Source organism: Callorhinus ursinus, unplaced genomic scaffold (assembly GCF_003265705.2).
Source record: "Callorhinus ursinus isolate GAN/ISIS: 27379988/994484 unplaced genomic scaffold, GSC_fseal_2.0 scaffold16, whole genome shotgun sequence".
Classification (NCBI taxonomy): Eukaryota; Metazoa; Chordata; class Mammalia; order Carnivora; family Otariidae; genus Callorhinus; species Callorhinus ursinus.
The window spans coordinates 28,998,464-29,021,556 of record NW_027397078.1 but is presented as its reverse complement, the minus strand read 5'-3'; the positions used below and the strand labels follow the sequence as shown (position 1 = coordinate 29,021,556).

Sequence of the window (23,093 nt, the reverse complement as noted above, 5' to 3'; positions counted from 1 at the left end):
CACTTGGCAGGGAGGGAAGTGAATCACGGCACATTCTGCCAAGTTCTGGGGGCCCTCCCGGTGCCTCCAAGTCTAACCAAGAGGGTTCCATCTTACCAAAGCATCCCTTCTATTTGAAACAGAAGCCTAACATCAGGAAGCAGTGAGATCCTGGCCTCACTCAGCCTTCTCGTCCCAGGAGGCCAGCACTAGTAGGCAGAGAAGGGGATAAAAGTCTGTTCATGGTGATCCTGGATGATTTGGGTGAATCATGGCCTGGTTTGCTGGAAGGCCAAGAAAACTAGAACAAAGAGTCAAGGAGAACAGAGCAAGCTTGAGCTGGCGAAGGCCATAAACTTACTTTATTACATACAGAATGTACAGAATGTCCGCTTGGTCCTGTAGGTTCGCACAATCTTTCAGCTGCTCCACCAGCTTCTCACAGTCCACGTCACCCTGGTCATCTCTGGGCCACTGGAAGTCCTCTTCGGGCGCCTGGCCATACAAAAGCCAAAAAGCAGGGGAGAGGGGCTGAGCGTGTGAACTCCTAGAAGACCGGGAAGTAACACGGGGTCTTGGAACTCTGTCACTGCTGGGTTCCAGGCTTTCAGGGACTCTCCTGCAGCTTTTTATTTATAGGTTTTACTCTTCCTGATCAGTGAATCACTGTGTTACTCGATGTTTGCAAGAGATCAGGCTGAAAGGTTAAAATATGTATAAGTGTTATTTATGCAAAGTTGAAAAACAGGTGAAAACGAACTCCTGGTATTAGAATTCAGGGCTAGTGGTTCCCACCAGAGTGGAGGGGAAGGGAGGAGGCCACTGGGAGAGCACAAAGGGTGGTCCCCAACACCAGGTGGTCCCCAACACCGGTCTTCTGCTTCTACCTGGTCCGCCTTTCTCTAGCTTGTATTGCAATAAAATATCTTTTTGAAAGCAACACAAACACAAAAAGCATATAAGTTTTAAATGACCTAAAATTGAGGTTAGGTTAAAAGACTCTCCAGTAGACACTGAATCTTTCTATTCATGTGGGATAAAATCAAGGGAGACTTCTAGATAAAACAAATTTTGGGAACCGGTGGAGAACACCCTGAGATTTTATTCTCCTTAGGGATCTTTTTCTCATTTTGTACCCTGCTCTGCAAATGGCCCAGCCTTGGCTGGCTGGCAATCTACCCAGCCTGGTAGTGAGCTAGCTTATTTCCTCTAATGTGACAGATTCTGATGCATTGTGGATATGGACACAAGGCAGACTGCAGACAACTAAGTGTGTGGGTTCCCAATGAAACCCAGAACTTCCAATCCCCAAAGTCCTAGACATCAAAAAATATGCTCTTTCAAGTTCAACCATGTAAAAAGAGTTCTTAGGACTACACCAGCATTGAAAAACATTACACTTAAAAAAAAAAAAAAGTGATTCTAAATACCTTTTTTAGGAGTGGCTGAGGAGAATCAACAAGATTTAGTGATTTACGGTGGGCACTCAGAACTTTAGTTGGCAAAGTCATGGGAACAACTGGAAAACAAAAGAATAAAGAAAGCCCTTCTGAGGAGGAGGAAGGATAAGATACTTCTTTTGAGAGGTGTGGTGGCTACTCCTTACCCAGTACAAACCAACTGAAGGAACGATTACTTACTCAAATTAATATCAGCAAGAATGTACCATGTAGCCACGTCATGTGCTAAATCTGGGAACAAGAATTGAGCAGGACACGGATCTTGCTTTAAGGGGCTGAATTTTCCTTTTCCCTCCTGAAATTCCGGGGAAATGGCATAGCATCTGAGGACTGAAAGGAGCCTTAGAAATGACTGAGGCCGACCTTTGTCTTTCAGCCAAGGAGACTGAGAACCAGGGAAGGAAGAGCATGTGAGCAAGGTCACTGGCCTTCTCATAATTAAGGCATCCAGCTCCCGGGAGTCCGGTGTGCATTTCACTTTGCCAGTGCCCTGTGTTGGAGCTTCTGGTGTTTCACCACCTTTGGATACTATCATTATCAGTACTTACTCATCAAATCATCTGTGTCTTCCAGGCTAGATCATATTACCTTGGGAAAATAGGGGGCTTTCCAAATAGAGATGAGGCATATTTAAAAAGCATTTATAGACCTCCAGGTTACACTAGTAAAGGACACACACATTTTACTTCCTCTCAAACCCCCACTAACATGGCAGAAAATAATTTTTTTTTAATTTTTAAAAAAATTTTTTAAAGATTTTATTCATTTATTTATTTGAGAGAGAGAGAGGTAGCAAGAGAGAGCACAAGTGGGAGGGAGGAGCAGGCTTCCTGCTGAGCAGGGGATCAATCCCAGGACCCCGGGATCATGACCTGAGCCCAAGGCACACACTCAACCGACTGAGCCACCCAGGTGCCCCTAATTTTTTTTTTAAGACAAATCCTCAAGAATAGGGAAAAGCGGGAGAGAAGACAGTAGTAGTGACATTTTGGAAGCGGGAAAGCTGATGAAGGAAAGATAATGGACTGAGCAGACACAAGGCAACCAAACCCCAAGTCTAAAGTGGGAACAACCAACAGCCAGTCAGGTTTAGATCAGAGAATCCTTAGAAGGTTCAGGAGCTTGCTGCACCATACACCTTGAGAATTGGGGGGTCTGGAAGGGGTATCCAGAAATAAGACTGGAGAGAAGCTGCGTAAGAAGCAGTGAGCTCCCTAGATACCTTCCTCCAATCCATACAGCTCGGCAACTGCCTTCCTCACCTGAACAGAAGACTAGAGGGCACTTTGAAGGGGTAAAAGCAGGAGGCAGGGCATGTGGCATGTCTAAAGGACTGGGCACAGTCCTCAGGTGGAATAAGTGACCAAACAGCTCCATGCAACCAGACCCTGACCTGTCAAAAAGGAGGATCACAAAGGAGATTGTAGACTATCTCTGGGAAATCTACCCAGCCTATACCCATTATTCCCCCAGGGCCCACACCTCCACGCTGAGAGACTGGCATGTGTGAGCCGATAACCAAGGAACACCCGGCATTTGAGGAAAGACTAACATGGAAGACCGAAACCCAAACAGGAAACGTTGACTTGGAGGACCTGGAAACCATTTAGGGAAAAGAAAATGTAAAAACCAAACCAAAAAGCCCTGCTGTTAATATTCTTAGAGTAGTAAGAAACTGAATTGCATGCACAAAACAAGAATGGATGCAATTCAGGGAACAAAGATTGAAAACATAATAGCCAAAGTACAAAAACTCAACCCAGGGGTTGGAACAAAAAGTTGAAGCAATAGCCCTCAGAACAGAGCAAAAGACAGAGAAATGGAAGACTGAAGAGAAACTATAAAGCCTTCTCCAGGAGGTCAACATTGGAATCCGAGAGTACCAGCAAGAGAGAACAGAGTAAATGTAGGGAAGGAAATGAGTCAAGAAATTTTTCAGAGAAACTTTACAGGACTGAAAAACATAAATTTACAGGTTGAAAGGGTGCACTGAGCCTCCACACAGTGGATGAAAATAGACCCTGATTCAGGCACATCACTGAAGTTTCACAACCTGGAAGCAGAGAAGATCCTAAAAAAATTTCAAAGAGAAAAACAGTTTATAGTGAAGGATCAAACATCAGAATGGGTTTAGATTTCTCAACAGCAACACTGATAACAAAAGGACAGTGAAGCAGTGCTTTCAAAATCCTGATGAAAAATTCATTTTCAATCTAGAATTCTATACCCAAACTCTCAAATGGTTATACAGAAAATTTGTAGGTGTTTTCAGACTCGCAAGGTCTTGACAATTCTCCCTGCCATGTACTGTTTCTCAGGAAACTGCTGGATGTCTTGACCAAAATAAGAGAGTAAGCTAAGAAACAGGAAAAGTAGAGACACAGAAAACAGGAGAGCCAACCCAGGAGACAGGAAGTCTCCAGAAACTCTCCAGGATGCTGGTGAGGGAAGATCCCAGGATAAAGTTGACAACCCAGACATGGAGGCAAGCAGGCAAAGGGGCAGTGACCTTGAGAAACAAGCAGGTTGAGGGCTGTCATTGCTGTGCCTGGCCCTCTGCCATGGTACCAGTTTCTTTTTTTTTTAACGCTTTGAAACTGTTCTAGAATGTGTTCCACTAGAGGAAGAAATCAAGGAAGAGGAACATGCCAGATTCAGGAGCCAGGGAGGCCAACTGAAGAGATAAGCAACAGAGATTACAAAGATTAAAGAGAAGTCCCAGGATGCCAGGTATGCAATGGGCCTGGAGAACCATCCGCCAGACAGAGGGAGACTTGTGGAAGCTAAGCAGTACAAATGGCAAACTCATGGATGTGACTGACCTTGTGGAAATTTGTATTGTGGGCCACTGGGAAGTTGAGAAAGGAAGCAAAACAAAATGAAAAGATAGAGCAGGCTTTATAAATTTCATAGTATTACTGTCTTTTAAAGTTAACTTTAACTTTAGTATTAGCTTTAGAAAAACAAAAAGATAGTACAATCACAGTATACTATAATGCTCAGTTGAGAATAATATTTGCATATATACGATAATATAAAGAGCGAATAGTGATTTAACTACACTTTAATAAAACGACATCACTAGGTTATGGGAAGCGAAGTAGAGGAGTGGTGATTTAGGACAGCTGAATCCTCATCCACGTAAGAGAAGGCCAACAGATACTGAATCAAGTCGACGCATCAAAAGACGGCAAGATACACACATTGTTTTAGAAAAGCAGAGATATGTAAATGCCAGTTGAAAGCGGTTGCCCCTCTGCAGAAGGACTGGGTCATTGGGGAGGGGAGGGTGGAGGCAGGAAACCTCTGCATTTTGCTGTCTTCTAGAATTCTCTGACTTTTAAATTATGCTCATGCATTACTCTGAGAAGTTATTTTAACAGGCCAAAAAGAGTTAATAACGCACATGGAATTTCCAAACCCTTTGCTTTTGCCATCACGGAAAGTATATCCCGGGTGGAGTGGATGGCACTGAAAACATGGCTGTCTTCTGTCTTCTTACAAAGAGGGGGCAGATAGCACTTCAAGGATGTGCTTTGTAGGAGGTGGTTGATATACTGGTCAAGTTCATCTTCGCTTTCTGTAACTGGACAGGCAGGAGAAAGAGCCAGTGAAAACAAGCTGCAGAAATATTCTCGATGTGTCATAGCGACTGTGTGTAGCACGTGGCGCTGAGGAGATTCAGAGGGAGCCAACGTTTTGATATAGAATATTTGCACCCCCACTCCTGGAGGGTAAAGACATTTACAAAGATAATGTACACGTTTATAAAGTTATTGTTTGGAAACCCTTCATCCTAGGAAAAGAAAATACAGGTCAAGATAGATACACATCGTACCAAGATGAACTGAATGCATATGAAAACCTGAGGACCAGCAGCGGACATCTGATCTTGTTTTAACTGGTCACGAGTGAACTAAGCACTATGGAATGCTCAGCCCCAATTCCATGTACTATGTAAAAGTAAAAACCAGTCACTTCAACCCAAAACCTTGTTCAGTTTGAGAAATATTATACGCATAGGATTTCATCCCTCATATCCAACCAAACTTAGATCACTCTACCATTCCTTTGAAAATTCAAGCAGTTGTGTTTCTGTCTTTAGAATATATTTTGTCAAGAATCCTCATTCCTGAAACTCTTTGTCCCTCTGGTTTAAAAAAAGCCCCACTTCTGTAGTTTGGATTTTTAAACTGGCATTTTATTCATTTTAAAAGATGCAAGCTTCCAAGCCTCTTCCAATCATTTTCTGTGCTTGAGTCTCGGGACAATTTTATCACAATGCCAAGGTTTAAATAAATTCAATGAACCACCTGCCAAGGCATTCCAAGCCATACCTTGATTATAGGTGTCTTCCAAATACCCTCCCAAATCTGAATCGGGACTGAAGCTCCCTTCGCTGGCATCATCAAACAACTTCTCATCACAGTCTGGATCCAGGAAGGTCAGATACGTGTAGAAAGACGTGGTAAGAAATTCCGAAAGGCTCCCTAATTTTACTCTGCCAAGGAGACACTATGTTAGAGATACAGGTGCATGTGGACAAACTTCCACTATGAATCAGAGAGAGACTTTTCAACAACCAGATGGTGCTTCTGCCAGAATTGATAAATACGTCACTCTGCAGATCACCGCACATAAGTAGTCAGCCAAGAAATTAAAACAAAAATTCAATACCAAGTATAAAGCGGGAGCACACAGCATATTAAAAGCCAAAGTGAATCATGCTGATTTCTTACTCCCAAACCCAACACAAACAGAAATCTATTTTACAGAATCAACCAAAGTTTGACAAAACAGATTGACTAAACCACTTTTAACCAGAACCAAACCAAGCCTTGGGGGTTTTTCTGCCCTAAAACAACTGGACCAGAACAAAACCTACCATGCAATATGGTCACCCAGGAACAGGTAAATGAGAGGAGAGGCAGTCTCAGAGGCAAAGTTCTTTCTAGAAGGAATGCGATAGGGGGCCATCCCCAGACCGGAGCAGGTGCCCAGAGTGGCCTTATTACATTTTCAGGCTGGGAAAAGTTCCACTGAAAACCGCAAGCTGGGTTTGGCAGTGTCCCAGATTCAGGGAGCATGAGGGAGGGCCACCCTACAGAAAGCTGCTACTGTATACTTCTTAAAATGTTAGCTCCGGGGGCACCTGGGTGGCTCAGTCGGCTTAGCGTCTTTTGATTTCAGCTCAGGTCATGATCTCAGGGTCCCGGGCTCGAGCCCCGGGGCGGGCTCTGAGCTCAGTGCGAAGTGGGCTTGTCCTTCTCCCTCTCCTCCTCCCCGTACTCACGCTCTCTCGAATAAATAAATAAAACCTTAAAAAAAAAAACAAAAGGTAGTTCCGGTAGCAGAAGACAATAGGATCTGGAGCTACCAGCACCAGATGAGGACTTAGTTGAAAAGGTTGAGAGAAACGGTTTAAGGAGCACACTGAAGCATGCGATGCAAATGAATTCGTGGGTGCATGAGCTTCAGTGGGCAAATGGACTACTTCAAGAAACGTGGCCTGAGGGACGGAAAGAAAAGCCTTTGGTTTAATGAAGTAAAATCTTTTTCCCTCTAGGGCCCTGCCCGTTCTATTGACTCTTTGGCCTTGAGACTGGGGACAGGAGGAGGTGAGGTACAATGGAGTGTGCAAAAGAAGACAATGGCAAGTTTCTCTCCGACGGAAGTTGAAAGGAGTCAGGTCAAAGGTGGAATGGCAGTAATTTAAAAAGGCTTCTGATAGCAAGCTACCCCGGGTGGGTCCAGAGGGAAAGTCCGGCATCCAGGGTGAATTCAGCTTTTTAAAGACCCTCAAGCCTAAGGAAAAGCCAAAATGAGATTCAGTTTTAATTATCAGGAACTTAATAGGAAAGGTAGCCCATGGAGCCTAGGCATTCCTGTTTCTTTCCACGGTTCTCTGAGTCGTCTGCCGTACTCTATAAACAGGAGACCCTCCTGAAATTTTTAAGCCCTCGTTCAGCTCGGCATGGAGATCAGAGCCTGGTTTCTGTGTTCATACAGAGCTCCTGCACCTATTTATCTTGTGCCCCTTGCTCTACTGAGCCTACAGCCCCTTGTCTATAAAATAGGAATACAGCCCACCATGTGACAAAGTGAAAACTCAATCAGACGATGCACACAAAGCAACACAGGATGGACTGCAAGTGAGCAATTAACTGCAGATAGTATCCTTTTGGACAATGATTAAATTCACGAGTTTATTCTGAAAAGCAGTTAATTACAGGTGTATGGTATTTCCTCTTGGCTGTGATGCCATCCACCAGGTGGTAGCTTATCCAAACTGGACGTGAAATGTACAAAAGTGCATGCCAAGTGCAGTTATGGTGCTAGTGCTGGAAATGTGGATGGCAAAATGCTGGGGACAGTCTCGCGGACACTCCCAGGAGAAGCTCGGAATGAGGGCCATTCATGTCTGCAGCAAAACCCCGCAGTAAGCTCTGTGAGCAGAGGTGCTACTCCTAGCACTTAGAAATACAGTGACTCAACTCTGAGGACGTCAGGCTAAGTGAAATATACCAGGTACAGAAAAACATACAGCATGAGTCCACTTAGATGAGACACCTAGAGACAGAAAGTACAACGGCAGTTGCCAGGGGCTGGGGCAAGGAGAACGGGGACGTTGTTGTTTAATGGGGAAAGATTTTCAGTTTTGCAAGATGAAAAGAGTCCTGGAGATTGGTTGCATAACCATGTGAATGTACGTAACATTCCTGAACTGTACACTTTAAAATGGCTAAGATGGTAAATTTTACGTTATGTGCATTTTGCCGGTTTTCTTTTCTCTTTTTTTTTAAGATTTTATTTGACAGAGAGAGACACAGCGAGAGAGGGAGTACAAGCAGGGGGAGTGGGAGAGGGAGAAGCAGGCTTCCCGCTGAGCAGGGAGCCCGATGTGGGGCTCAATCCCAGGACCCCGGGATCATGACCTGAGCTGAAGACAGACGCTTAATGACTGAGCCACCCAGGCGCCCCTTTACTGCAGTTTTTAAAAACATTACAGTGGCAGCAGGGTCCCCAGTGTGGAAAGATGTGAGGAGGGCTGACTTCAATGCCCAAACACTCAGCAACTGGCATTCTTTCAGGGACCCAGTGGAAGACTCCAGGGCCCAGGAAGGGTCACACCTCACTCAGGGCCGGCTGTACAGTGCGGTTCTCTTAGAACCCTTCTTGCATATTCCAGGGGATTTGAAGAAATCTGGGCATAGATGCTATCGAGAAAACCTCTGCCTTGTGACAGAGGGTAGAAAAATGGAATCGGTTTTCCCAGGAGGTGAGCCCCCTATCGCTCAAGGCGCTTACCCGTACTACCGGGGAGCATCTGGTACTGTGGGCCTGCAAACCGGAGTACATATCGCTCCACTGAGGATGAGGGGACAATGGTCTAGGCAGGCCCCTTCAGGCGCCCTGCTCTGAGGGCCACCTAGGGAATTTATAACATTTATAAAGTTCTGTGAATTATTCTTCAGGTGACAGCACACTCAAGTCAATTCAAGGAGTGTTTACTGAGCACCTGCCAGACCTAGGCACTGGGTGTTTTCTTTTCCAGGCCCTTTACCAGAAACAGGCACAGCATCCCATACATGCAATCCAAGAATGCTACTTCAGAGAGACTCGGTACGTTCATCTATCTATGCCCCAAGCCTCCTGGCACCTGTAAAAGCTTCACCAACACCCACGGAAAGCTGCTTTCAGGACGATTCCAGTTCCACATGGGTGAATGCGTAAGATTTAACTTCTTTTTTAGTCTAAAGCTTCATGCTTCTCCTGTTCAGCAATTGATATGAAAAGTGGGAGAAGGGCAGCAAAAGACTTTCAAGAAAGGTCGCTGATACTTAAAAAAAAAAAAAAAATCACAAATTACCTGGCTCCTCCAAAATATCCATCCTCTAGTTTTCTAATTGTAGAAAGAACTGCAGAATGAATGTCTGAGCCATCATTTGCTAAGGGGGGAGGGGGGAAGACAAATGAGTTTACTTAATCTGGGAATACTTTTCGGTTTTGGGGGCATGTGCAGAAACGTTTTCGTCAATACAATCTAATTAAAATACTTATGAAAGATTCCTAAGCTCAGAAACCAAACTGCTAAGAACCCCCTTCAGTACTTAGCTTTGTCTATGGGACTCGTTTTAAACATTTTGAAAAGGGCCCAAAGCAACTGTGGGACATGAATCAGGCAGATCAAGTTCACGCAGTTACTGAGCATGGTGTGGGTGATGGGGAAGGTGAGCGTGGGTCTGCCCGTCATCCGCCAGCAGGTGCACAGGTAGGCCAGCTCGATCCTCAGCATCTCCACGATCATCTCATTGTCCAAGGCCAGGTAGAAGTGATGCTGGTCGGTGAACTGCAAGTCAGATCAGGCCCAGTAAAAGGCTGTCCTTCATTCCCTCGACACAACCCCAGCTGTCATTCACGGCAGCACTAATCCTTGCATTTTGTTTCCAGAGAAGAGGCTCAATCCTGGCTGTAATCCGCCCCCATCACGGGGCTCTTGCCATCAGGCAAAAATTGATCTGTCGCCTGCTCAGGAGCCACAGCTCCATTAGCATGGAAGGGAGAGGTGCACGGCCAGATCTAGTTACAGCTCCTCCGATGAGGGTTTAAGCACCTGGCCCAACACCGCTGTCCCTGAAAGGAAATCAGTAACTCCTTAAATTCTACTCATTCTACGGCTGCTGGGCTCGAAGGATTTCCAAGTGAGGGAAGGAAGGGCACTGGGAGCAGGTGAGATGTGGAGACTGTGTTTACCCGATGGATGGCCTGGTTAATGTGAACTAAAGGCACTATCGCCTGGTGTCGATGAAAATCAAATTGTTCTCCTAGCCTCTGGGCTAGGCCACACTCAGCTCTGGTCCGAAATTTGTTTTTTGTTTTTTAAAATATTTTATTTATTTGACAGAGAGAGACACAGTGAGAGAGGGAACACAAGCAGGGGGAGTGGGAGAGGGAGAAGCAGGCTTCCCGCCGAGCAGGGAGCCCGATGCGGGGCTCAATCTCAGGACCCTGGGATCATGACATTAGCTGAAGGCAGACGCTTAATGACTGAGCCACCCAGGCGCCCCTGGTACGAAATTTGTTACACAGGGAAATAACTCACAAGATTTAAGCGAGCAATGTGGGTTAGGGTGAGAAAAAAACAACTTGGGGCTACTGACCCAGGACCCCATGGCTGACAGTGTGCCCGGCTGGTGGGGGGCCGTGCGCACGGTGACAAAGTGAGCCCATAGCTGATCTTTTTAGCTGGCCGAATGGATGGAAAACATTAGGTTTGGGTTCCACAGGGCTACTTTTCTTTGTAACCAAAAACTCTGAAAAAAAGTTCTACAATCAGTATATTCGGGATCTCGTCAAGCAGGTTGGGACCTGAAAATCAGACAGGCTGTGTGTTCCCCGGTCTTCAGACAGCCCAAGCAAGGGTGAGGGACTACTGCTACCAGGGGCATGAGGGAGGCAAGTCAAGGGACAGGTAACTAGCAATTTTGGAAAGCGGTGTGAATTTCCCTACTCCTCATGACTGGAAGTGATGGCACCCTCAGTTTGCTTCAAGCCACACCTACTGAGCCCCTACAGGGAGTAAAGAATTGTACCAGGTACTGGGTGTCACACTACCCATTGCTATCTGAGCACACGCATGCTCATTCTGCTGCATCCACAGCAGCTCACCAAGAAGAAAAGGGAACTTAATCAGAGGATGCATGTGGCTTTGCTACTGGCCTGCTCTGCTCACCTGGGGTGTGAAAGTAAAGATTTGGTTCCTAATCACATATAGCTTAGATGTTCCAAGGACGCCAATGTGCCGATACGGTCGCCCACTCAATTTCATATTCTTATTCCGTCCTATTTGAAAAATAAAAGAGAAATCAGAGTTAGAGTCAATACGGTAACATGTAATCCAAGCGACTTTGGCTAAGACTGGGCTTATGTTCATGTTAACCTATTCCGGGGTTTGGTTTTTCTAATACCATCGATCCTTCTTTAAAATGGGACAAGGATGAATTAAAAACAAACCCCACCACCTTCTCTTCATGCATGTATACACAGCACCCAGTTCAACGTCTATATGGAATAAAACTACTGATAGAACTTTATTAATGTTTACTTCTAATTTATTTCATATTATGCCTACTAAGTTAGATTTTAGAAAAAACAGAATTCCCCCTCCCATTTTAATGGGTAAAGGAGCATTTTCTGAGACCACAGATAAAAATTAGAAACGTATCAAGACACAAATGACTGTTCCAATTGCGAATTTTCAAAGACAGAGCCTTGTTTTACAACAGATCTGGCGAAGGGCGCAGCCAAGCTGGGGCGACATCTAGTGAACGAGCATGAGAACGTGCTCCTCTGCAGCTCCTCTTCACTTCAGAGAGGCTGAACCACGTGCTTTGGTGCCTTGCCCAATTCTTCACAATTTATACCTATCCGTCCCCCCCAGACCCCAAACCTAGAACCAAGATGCCCCCTTGCCAAAACCACCCAGCTGTGTCCCCAAACCTACCAAGCTTGGCATATAGGTGACTAAGAATCCGGCCTGGCTGGACTCGGATTGGATGAATGTCAGCAATACTCTGGACGTTTACCCCGTGTTTTCTCAGCAAGTCCTTAATGTGGTTGTTTTCTGCCAAAACAGTAACTGTGAACAAGAGCGTAGCATCTGCATTAGACTGTGGCCCTTTGTCTCCTCACATGGAGAATACATTTATTGACCCATCTTTCCTCTGGCCTATGACATACACATCAGCATGCTCTCCACACACTGGGGGGCTTTGAAAATAACAGCAATTGTCCTGCCGCTCTTCCCAGTTCTCTCTGGCCTCACCTCGCCAGCCCCCATGCTGTGTTTTTATTAAGTGCCCTCAATGTACCAGACAGTCTGATAAGAGACTTCTAGAAACGGTCTTCAACAGGTCCTGAGCCAAATTACCACATCTCAAATGATGTCTTGCCTCCCAGCGGGTGTGCATTTATTCGAAACCTGTCTTGTGTTCTTTTCACATGGGGTGAGAAGCAGAAACAGCTCTGCATGGGGGAGGATGCCAGGAGAAGCCGGAGCTCCTGCTCTCAAGGAACAGAAAAGAGCAGTATTGTGGTGCGCTAGCAGGGGATGCTTTGACCAACGGAGAGGGCAGGGGAGGTCGCTCCCTCCAGAGAGAGGGGAAAGTGGGGCTGCTAGTGGGTGGTGGTGCAGCCTGGCCCACCCAGAAGCACAGCACAGGCTCTGGCTGGTGGGGGAAGAGCCACCCTGGAGCCGGGCCCTGCACCCCGAATGGGCTGGCCTGGGCCCCATCTCTGGTGAGTGCAGCTGGCCATCTGGCTCTCCAGCAGGCAGGGAACTCGCATGCCTGGGATGTGGGGGCCTGAGCAGGCACTCTGAGCCCTGCACCTCCTGTACCAGTTCTGCTTTGAATGTGGCTTTTAAGAGAAGAACAGTGCTCTGGCAAAGGGCAGGAGTCCTGGGAAGGGGACTGGTGGAGGGGCGTTCTGGCCACAGAGAGTGGGTGCTGGTGTGTTCGGCCGCAGCAGAGCCCGCGGGGAACTGGGGGTGGGGGGTGTGGTCAGGCTACTGTTAAGGTAGCCCACTGAGCCCCAGCACTGTACCCATAGGCTGGCGGCCTTGAATGTACAATACACATAAATGCCACGGAGACCTGAAGGTCACCTCCTTATTTACATAGCACATGATACTTTTTCAAAGTGTTTTCATAGCCATGATCTCATCTGAGCTTCACAACAAGGTCCTGTGGGGAAGCCAATCGCAGCAAATGGGAACATCAGCCATGTAGGACCGGGTGGGTGGCCTCCCTCCACATCTTTCTCTTCTGAAGCTTCCAACGGGGTGCAGAGATCAGCGGTCACTCTCTGTACAAGTGACTCTTCTAGAGAAGTGGTTTGCCCGACACCTGTGAGCCTCTGATCTGATACGGCCATATGCGGGCAAGTTCCTGAAACTGTACTTCTCCTGCCCCCAGGCCAGACCTTCTTATATTTTCTCTTCCGTTTCTGTTCTATTCTATTACATTGAGACAACACTTGCTGCCAAAGACCCATCAATGGGCCCCAGCCTGTGCTTGGCAAGGCGGCTTTGTGATTTAAGGGCTCGCTCGGCAGCACATGTGGTGGGTAAGCACCGACTTCGGACGGAGTCAGGCTGGGTCACTCCACTTGGACATCAGCACGGAGTTCGCGCCTCCAGCTGCTGGCTCTGGGGCCCTGAGCGAGCTAACCTGGAAGCCTCGCGTGTAAGATGGGGATGATAATCCTAATTGTCACAATTTCTGTCTGGTCAAAATGTTGTGCCCGCTGGGTGTGCCTCTGAGGGCCTGGAGCACAGTATTGACCGGATAATGCCCCGCAGTGCCTCTTGCTGCATCCCAGGCAGGCGCAGGCGAATGAGTCCGTGGCCACAAAGAGGACTGCCTTGCATTTGTTCAATAATTGTTGTTAATCTACTGAGTGGGTGTGTGTCAATCAACACAGAAGCTACAAGAATAATACAGGCCTGGTCCTTAAGAAATGTATGGTGTAGGGGCACCTGGGTGGCTCCATCGGTTAAGTGTCCCGCTCAGGTCATGATCTCAGGGTCGTGAGATCGAGCCCCATGTCAGGCTCCGTGCTGGGCATGGAGCCTGCTTAGGATTCTCTCGCTCCCTCTCCCTCTGCCCCTGCTCTCCCCTCCCCTCTCTGTAAAAGAGAAACGTATGGTGTAATTGAGAGGAAATAAGGCACATACACCACATGCTCAGATATTAGCTGGTGCCTAAGTTGCTCTGTGAGGCACGTGAGTCCTCAGGAGCCCTCCCCAGGAGGGAAGGGAGAGGGGATTTGGTGAGCGAGGACCTGCACTGAGGGCTCTCCTCGTGACAACTGCAGTGCATGCATCTCAAGGTCACCCGGTGAGGCGGCAGCAGTTATGATGACCCCGAGGCATGGAGAGGTAAAATCGCCAGGCTAGGCAGAACTAGCAGCAGTCCAGGCCTTCCACCTCTCTGGAAGAGCTGCTAGCTGGACAGGAGGGGAGGCAAGTGAAAATACGGGCCTGCAACTCCAGAGAGAAGTCAGACCTCAAAGGAAGGAAGGAGTGAAGCTTCACTTGGGTTTTGAGTTTCGGCCAGGGTCATGTTCTACTTTTTAAACAACTGCAGTGAAAGATGATGCTCAGTGAATCACTTGTGCCCCAACTGCCGTCAAGATTTAGATTCGAGAAAACAAATGCTTTGTAGAAAGTAACTTTGCGGCTGGGAAGAGTACTGTTGCCTTTGGGAGCTAGTGAGTTATAGAAGGGAGGTCACAGAACTGATATACGCTAAAGCACACATAGGTACTTTTTAAACAGAATAGGAAACTAGGGAGTCTTTGGCATTAAAAACAACATTGGCTTTGCGCGGTCAAATAGGAATAGGAAACACGCTCACAAACCTTGTACTACAACGTCAGGTTTGACGGAAGTGGAAAATCTTCTGTTTAAGGGATCGATCTCCCCGGTGGCGAGGAACCCCTAGGAAAAGAGCGTTAGTGCCGTGAAACACTGAATGCAATGCCACCTTACACCCAACTTGGAAACTGAAACATTGGGGGGCTCAAAATACGCAGTATTCTATTCCTTTATGTTTTCTAAGTCAATTGCTCCTCTCCTCTGAAACGCAGTACACCATGTAGATAGCCACTGATAAACATATTGTGTCTTCCAGGGCTAGTCACACACGCCACTGTCTCGCGTGACTGAAAAGAACGACGGTGACTCCTACCTCCTGAGCCCTTACTCCACGCCGCGTCCTGTGCTGAACCCCTGTCCGTGCACGGTCCCATTCAGGCCTCGTGCCAGGGAGGCACTACCATTAGCATTCCACAGGTGGGGAAACTGAGGTAATGCCCTTAAGCTAGGTGGCAGAGAAGGACTTGGTCCTGGGCTGACTGTCCCGAAACACAAAGCTCCCCTCCCTGCTGGCACGGAGTGTTGTTTGAACATGGGTCTCCTCACATCTTCTATAAATGACCGGGGAGTCCTCAGGGAGGGCATCAAGGTGCTCTGGGAGTTCTGAGGAGGCATCGGACCTAATGCTGGGCCTCACTGAAGGCCTTGCCAGTGACGAGGAGGCAATGGGAGCAGAGTTGTTTGTTCCTCATGTCACCGACCCAGCAATCGGAGCTGGAAAGTATGGCAGAAATGATCAAGCCCAGCCTCTTTACAGATGAGGAGACTGAGGCTCTCGAGCTCAGGGAGCTAGTCAGAGGCAGAGCTGGCTTTCTAAGACATAGACATGGTTGTCCCCACTAATAAAGACAGAAGTAGAAGACACAGTCCCTACCCCCAAGGACATGACCATGAAATCGAAGAGGCAATCACAGCCATGAAACAAGTGGCCCACCTCAGCATCCACAGCTCCTAAGGGCCACTTCCACTGTGACAGCTTGACTTTCGGTCTCCTTTTACACACTGGGAACCCCAGTGGTATGGGTCCCACGACTCATCCCCACCCCCCCACACACACACCCCCTCCCCACTTCTAGAGTCTGACAGAACACACAGGACCGGGCCAGCCTAACAGGCTGGAGCTCCCAGCTCTTCTCCTGGACTCTTTCGTCCACACCTCTCCCCAGGGGCCCAGGGTAGTCAGCTGGGCAGAGCCTTTGAGGACAGATGAACCCATCTGATAACATCAGCCATACATTGTCCGGTTCCAGCCACAGACCAGGAATATGGGGGTGGGGGGGTGACAGGAGTGCTTGGCATGTAGCTCTGAAGTGGTTTAGTGTAAATATGGACACACAAGCCCAGGTGGCAAGCCTCAGAGCTGGCCCACTCCAGCTGACTTTAAAACTATGAGATACCAAAGACATTCACAGCCACACAGGGCAGAGAGCCCCTATGCTCTTCCGGGGTCCCCTATACCTCGAATCAGATGGTTTCCTGTCTGTGAAGTCCCCAAGTCCCCTACCTCTGCCAACAGCGAGCTGAGGATGTACAGGGACTGACCCCACAGATGGGGCAGCTTCCCCAGAGGGACTCTGTCCACTGTGTGGGGATTCTTATATTCTTCGTCAACCTGGCAAAAAGAGAAAAACCCAAAGTCAGAATGTCAGAGGATAAGAAGGCCAATATCACTGTCTATTGGGGAGCACACTGAGGATTTACAAAATGCCACTCATTCGATCCTCCAGGCCAATTCTGTGCGAGAGCTGCGGTAGGGAGGCCACAGCGCTAAGGCCTTTGTGTGGGGGCCACATGGCTCAACGCAGGAGAAGTGGCATTCAAATCCAGGCCTGACTCCAGGCCAGTGCTCTGTCCACAAGCACACCGATGGCAGAAGAAAGAGACAGGCACGTGAAGCCTGGCCTGCCTCCTTTGAGCACAGCTCTGGGCAACAACAAGTTCCACAGCTCATGCTTACACTTGTCTGTATTATGGGTACAGTGATCTAAAACATCACCCTACAGCCACGGCAGGGCATCGCCGGAAGCTAAGTCAGCTTTCTCCTGTCTTATTATCCGCAGGGGCTCACAAACTCTGTGTGCCTTTGCAAGAAAATTACCAGAAGGTGGCACTATTTATTGAGGAAAACACTGCTGTACTATCTGATCACTAATTTTCCATCAGGGACTCAATAAGCTGAATCCATTGGGGGCTTCTGACTCATCAAAATTAGCTACAGTTGTTTTGGGATGGACAGTGCTGGCTACACATTGTAAAAGTCTGCAATTTTCTCTGTTGTAAACTCCATGCTGACCTTTGTATTTTTTTTTTTTAAGTAAATTCTACCCCCATTGTGGGGCTCAAACTCACGACCCCAAGATCAAGAGTCACATGCTCTACTGACTGAGCTAGCCAGGTGCCCCCGACCTTTGGATTTCTTGCCATTACAACGCTGGTTGGGGGTAATGTTAGTGACCACTTTTTCCCTCCGGAAAACAAAGCAATTGAAGAAATCCTTCTCCAAAAGGGAAAAATCACACCATGAGGGGAGTCATACTCTGCATGTGGATTAATCCGTGATGTTATTAATAGATTGTTAAAATTTGCCACAGTAGTAAATATTAAGAAGAACTTAAACTCATAAACTGAACAGAATTAAAATGTGTCAGTAATCAAATAATCAAATAGGATAATAGTGTGGCAGGAGAGTCTCTAAAACGTCAGAGTTCTCTTCGGGAGTAAGTTTGGTTATCTTTGGGTAGTAAGAGCAGAGAGAAGTATGTTCTTCTTCCTATAGAATCCTGGATGTTTTGCAGCGTACAGGATTGCTTTCACAATCCGATTGTTGTGTTAAGGCTGTTTGAAATGTAAGTAGTGTTAAGGAAGACTGTAAAGATCTTGAATGAGAAATAGATGATGCAAAGCAAAGAAGGCAAAGTGTCTGGATCGAAAGACAGCTTGGTTCTGGCCTGCCTCGACCCAAGCACCAGCCCCTGCCTCCCCGTGCAGGTGTTGGGGGTCTCCCCTGGCCTGCACCTCTTATGCCCTCGCAGCACCGCTGCTGTGCCTGCCCTCCATCCCCCACCAGCCTGCAGCCTCACAGAGGCAGAGCTGCCGCCGTAAGCCCTTTGTGCCCCGTACCTAGCTTGGTGCTCTAGCAACCACTTCGGGACAAAAAGTGTTAGGTCTGAAAGGGGGATGAAAAATACCCAAAGGCCAAGCACAAACCCACTTCGTTCCAGCTACGCAGTGCTCGGTTACCTTGTTGGGCGGGATGGCATACAGTTCTGGCACCAGGTGGATCCCGTTCTTGCCTCTGATTAATATTCCCTCCAGGGCCTCTCGGTATTCTTGCACCTGGAAAAAAGCCCCATCCCCACAGCATGAGAGAGGCGCCATTAATGCTGCCATGGGAGTGCATCACAGAAAAACACCTCTCGGGGCAACAAACAGATTATTAGTAGGACACAGGGTCAAGAAATGCGCGAACACCTCCCAGTTAGGGAGTGCAGGAGGGACCAGCACTCCTGCTGACAGCAGAGGTTAGGAGGACCTGAAGGCGCTGGCCTTTTCCGTGTTGTCTTTAACTCACGACTTCAACATTTCACCCTTAACTTCTCAACATACGTAAATTGTGTCTCACCAGCTAGACTACATAAGCTTCTTGGAGTCGAGGCCAGACCTTAAGCAGGGCATCCCGGTTCTACCTGTCTGTAGTTTTCCACTTAAAAGGCCCTCATTCGAGCACTTACTGCTCAGGAAATATTTGCAAAGCGCACCGGATGTGTGGAAAAGGAAGTGTGTGTACTATGATCCATGTACCCCAATTCTTAGGATGCACTACTCAATATAATGAAAGCTGCTGATGTAAACATTTCCATTCAATTAAAAAGGCAGTGATTTAAAAAAAAACAAACAAACCTACATATGAAAAGGAAACAAACAAAAGAGGGAAAACCCTTAACCAGCCACCCAGCTGTTAAACACGTTTCATCTTTAGAGAGCCTAGTCAAAAGCCTTCTACATCTCATTTCTTTTTCTTTTGAAATTTGTGGACAGCAAAATCTGACCAGGGGTGTGTCATTTTTTAAAGGTCATTGGGCAGCAAGTGAAAAAGACAGAATAGGCATAAGAGCAGTTAATTCTGTGAGATCTAAAAAATAAGGTCCTGAGCACATTCTTTTTTGTCTTCTCAGCTTTTTTGTTTGTTTCTAATAATTATCAAGTTTCCTCACAATTGAAATTCTAACTCAATCCTTTTGAAACTTTTCAGTTCTGGGATAAAGAGACAGAAAACATAAGACCCAAGATCATTGCAAAAGCATAACAGTAAGAATCAACAATATGGGAACATTAACATTTCAAGCTTACTACCATGTCGGGGAGGAAGAATTTTCTCTGCCCTTCAAGGTCCTTCTATAGCTAGACTAAGAATCAAATTGACATGAGACAGATTAACAGGAGAAAAATCAAACTTAGTTACATATATGTACGGGGAATCCACACAGATGGGATATTCCAAAGACAGTGAGGCACCAAGTGGCTTACCTGAGCTCCTGAGCTCAGGAGAGGGGTGGGGTTCTGAGGACACACAGGGAAGGAAGAGCATTTGTAGGAAGGTGAGAGGAGATGTTTGGAAAACAAAGGTGGCCCTGCGATGCACAGAGGAATCTGTGTCAGTAGCTCTCTTGCTGGTACAGGCAGGCAGCTGAGGGGGAGGTCAAGAGTTTTCCCCAATCTACTGGGTTCTGATTACTTTTAACTCAAAACAATGTTCATGCCAAAGTGGCCATCTTGGGGCAGCCTGCCCTTGGCCCCTATAGCCACTTTTGAAACCACTCTCAGAATTTCTGAGCAGAGGAAGCTTTCAAAACCAAAATAAACCTTGGATTGCTCGTCCCACCCCAGTGCATGTGGTCTGAACAGGTTAAGAAAACACTAAAGCATTCGAGTTTGTCAGTCATTCACATAAGCTTCACGAGGACGGGTCTGTTCTACTTACCAACGTATGCATGGCAGCAAATGCTAAAGAAATCTGTCTCGAACAAATGAATGTGGCATGAACAAATCTTTACTCGGCACTTACTGTGTACCAGGCACAGGGAATGTATTAGTGAACTGGACAGAGACCACCTCTACCAGGGTGCTCTGACAGGTAAACTAACTACAGCTATAGGGGCCATACTGCGGTAAGTGCTAGGGGACATGTAAAAGGGGCATCGATCCAGCGTTTAGGGTCAGAGAAGGCTTTCTGAAAGAGACATCTGCAGCAAATCAAGTGAGGGAGAGAGAGACAGCTGAGGGAGAAAAGCAGAGCCTGGGCACTTGAGAAGAGGGGAGACAGCATGGCCTCTTCAGAGGACTGAAAGGGTTTCAGGGCACTCGCATCACAGAACTCAAGGAAGTTAAGTGAGCAGTAAGAAATCGGGCCAGGTTTTATGGGGCCTTACAAAACAGGAGAAGACCTTATACTTCATCCCAAGGCAAGCAGGAGCCTTTCAAAGCTCTTAAGTAAGGCAGTAGCATAATCTAATTTGCCTTTTAATAAGATGCCCCTGGCAACCGGTATAGAGAAACAGCAGGGAGTGAGGCTGGAGGCTGGGAACCCTCTAGAATGCTGTTACATCAAATAAGATGTTCGCTGACAGTACCTTTATACTAGAGCCGAAGACAGCAAAAGCCTAGGCTGGTCTGAAAAAAACAACAGGACAACCAGAACTATCTGTGGTCCCCGATGAACCCCACCTCTTAGTACTCAGGCCTTTGTGCAGTCCCCTCCTCTTGAATGTGGCATGACCCTTTAAACATTAGAATGCAACAGAAGGGGGGCGCCTGGGTGGCTCAGTCAGTTAAGCGTCTGCCTCCGGCTCAGGTCATGATCCCAGGGTCCTGGGATAGAGCCCCGCATTGGGCTCCCTGCTCGGTGGGAAGCCTGTTTCTCCCTCTCCCACTCCCCCTGCTTGTGTTCCCTCTCTCGCTGTGCCTCTGTCAAATAAATAAATAAAATCTTAAAAAAAAAAAAAAAAAAAAAGCAACAGGAGGACACTGCCAGTTTGGGGCCTGAACCTGAAGAAAGCTTAGCAGCTCTTGCTTGTGCATTCTCGGGTGAAAAGCCTAACTGCTCAGACACTACAATTCTGTGAGAAGCCCAAGCTAGCCACATGGAGGCGAAGCGAGGCCTGGGCCAAGAGCCAGCATCAAGCTGCCGGCCGCGTGAGTGACGCCATGTCGGAAGTAGATCCTCCAAGCCCCAGTGAACCAGCTGACACCAAGCGAAGCAGAGACAACCTGTCCCTGCTGAGTCCTGCCCAGATTGTGGAATCATGAGCAAATAAACAAAATAGCCGTTGCTTTAATTCACTACATTTTGGGAAAGCTTGTTAAGCGACAACAGATAACTGAAACGGTGCCCTAAATTCTTGCATAATCTTATGTTCTAATAACACTCAGCACACCGAGGGAATGAAAATGCTGATTGTCAACACAGCACCCAGCATGTTCTCACCTGAACGGCATCGCCAGTGAAGACCCCATCTATTATGAAATACGTCCAGAACACAGGCCATTCACATTCAATGTTTTCAAAGAGCTTGAGCTCAGCAGGGTCATAATGTAATCGGTTTGGGTCCTGGAATCAAACAGGAAACCTTCTGAAAGGTACTGTCAGATTACATATATAATCCCCCTGTACCTCACTGGGTCTCCCTCGCTTTCTGAATCACTGCATCTCTGTGGCTGCTAGGATTAGGAGTTGGCTATAATGCGGAGATGCTATTTCTGGCAGCTTTCCATGGTAAAATTTCAGAAATGTCTATCAGAAATGTACACAAGACTCCTTGGTGGTTTATTATATTAAGCTTCCTAGATTGCTAACAAATAAATAGCAATTTGCCTATCACAGTGCTCAGCAGACTATCTGTTTCACTGAAATCACTCTATCAGTCACTGTGGCAAAGCAACTTGAGAGGGAGGCCACAGTTTCTCTTGAACACATCGTGGGAGCCACAGAACTGAGTGTCCATGCCTACAGGCTGGTTTTAAACCACCAGCTTGCTGTCCTCCTGATGATCTTATTATTCTACTGCCTAACTCCAGCCTTGCTGTCTTCAAAATTAAGACTTCCCCGTCCAATATTCTAACATGTAATTTTATAATCGAGAGAGGGAGAACACCACGGTGGTGACTTAAATATGAAGCAGTTAAGGAATCATACGAAACAATATTTAAATACAACCTCTCTTGGGGTTTTATAACCATCTCGAAGGAAACGACAGCATCCATAACGCCCCTAAGAAGATTAAAAAAAAAAAAAAGTACATTTGATGAAAGAGAAGAATTTCTTTGTCTTTTTCTGTTGATTCGTGTTGGCCCTCCACCCCCATTCCCATGAATCTTTTAGTAACGAAATGTGTACCAAGTGCTCTTTGTTATCAATACAAAAATTATTTTTAAGTAATAAGCCAAGGAAATTCAGGGTTGATCAGTGCTGAGAAGGGAATGCCAAAACTTTCCATAGGAGTATCAGGGCTGGGAGAGTAATTACTCAGAGTTCACAGAATGACCAGCCCTCATTCTGACCGGCTGTGTCACGCAAAGATGCAGAGGGACCCTCATCGCTCACAGAGGCCACCAGGGCAGATACTTGGATTGGACTGCTTTGACCTGAAAGACTGGAAAACCAAAAGGACATTCCAGACTCCTCACAATTAGGCTCTGGATGCAGCGAGGTGGAAGCAGGGGCAGGGTGGAGTGGGTGGGGCTTCCTCTGGCCTAGGGCTCTTGCTGGTTTTCTTGGGGCAGGCTCCAGTAATCCTCTCCAGCTTCCTGGGTGTTAAGGAAGGAGGATGGTGGCACTGAGCCCTCGATCTGCCTCCCTAGTCCCTGGATCACAGTGTTGGGTGTCCATTTCCCAGTTTCTTAAGTGCGTGGGGGCTCCTAGCGGCCAGCCCCATAGAGTTCTGGGAGTTCTGGGGAGGCCCAGCCAAGAACCTGCTCTCCTTTAAACACTTCATTCCCTGCACTGACTCCCTGCCTACTGGGACAAGCTAAAAGAGCTTCCTTTTTCTCCACTAAACCATGAGACAGCTTCTTTGGGGATATGACTAGAGACCCTTCATTCCCTTTGTATCCAAGGGCTAAAGGCATTTTTTACGGAATCTAAGTAGGATCATCAACATGAAGATTTTGGCTCAAGAAACTTATTATTTTTTTTTTTTAAGAAAACTTACATCTTGATC

The 23,093-nt window shown here is 47.0% G+C and overlaps 1 protein-coding gene across 6 annotated transcripts in view; it reads right to left on the bottom strand.

Moving 5' to 3' along the window:
• The window catches only part of PHKA2 (phosphorylase kinase regulatory subunit alpha 2), a 73,143-nt gene that overhangs the window by 13,242 nt on the left and 36,808 nt on the right, over positions 1 to 23,093 (bottom strand). For all 6 annotated transcript variants that reach the window (XM_073902018.1, XM_073902017.1, XM_073902020.1 and 3 more), the window contains 13 exons: positions 22,091 to 22,144; positions 21,362 to 21,484; positions 18,118 to 18,213; positions 16,382 to 16,489; positions 14,862 to 14,940; positions 11,944 to 12,078; positions 11,173 to 11,282; positions 9,645 to 9,789; positions 9,310 to 9,388; positions 5,777 to 5,940; positions 4,846 to 5,025; positions 1,410 to 1,498; positions 341 to 474 (listed from right to left, as the gene is read on the bottom strand). In XM_073902018.1, coding sequence (XP_073758119.1) covers positions 341 to 474; positions 1,410 to 1,498; positions 4,846 to 5,025; positions 5,777 to 5,940; positions 9,310 to 9,388; positions 9,645 to 9,789; positions 11,173 to 11,282; positions 11,944 to 12,078; positions 14,862 to 14,940; positions 16,382 to 16,489; positions 18,118 to 18,213; positions 21,362 to 21,484; positions 22,091 to 22,144 — 1,496 coding nt within the window. The remainder of the gene's footprint in view (positions 1 to 340; positions 475 to 1,409; positions 1,499 to 4,845; positions 5,026 to 5,776; positions 5,941 to 9,309; positions 9,389 to 9,644; positions 9,790 to 11,172; positions 11,283 to 11,943; positions 12,079 to 14,861; positions 14,941 to 16,381; positions 16,490 to 18,117; positions 18,214 to 21,361; positions 21,485 to 22,090; positions 22,145 to 23,093) is intronic.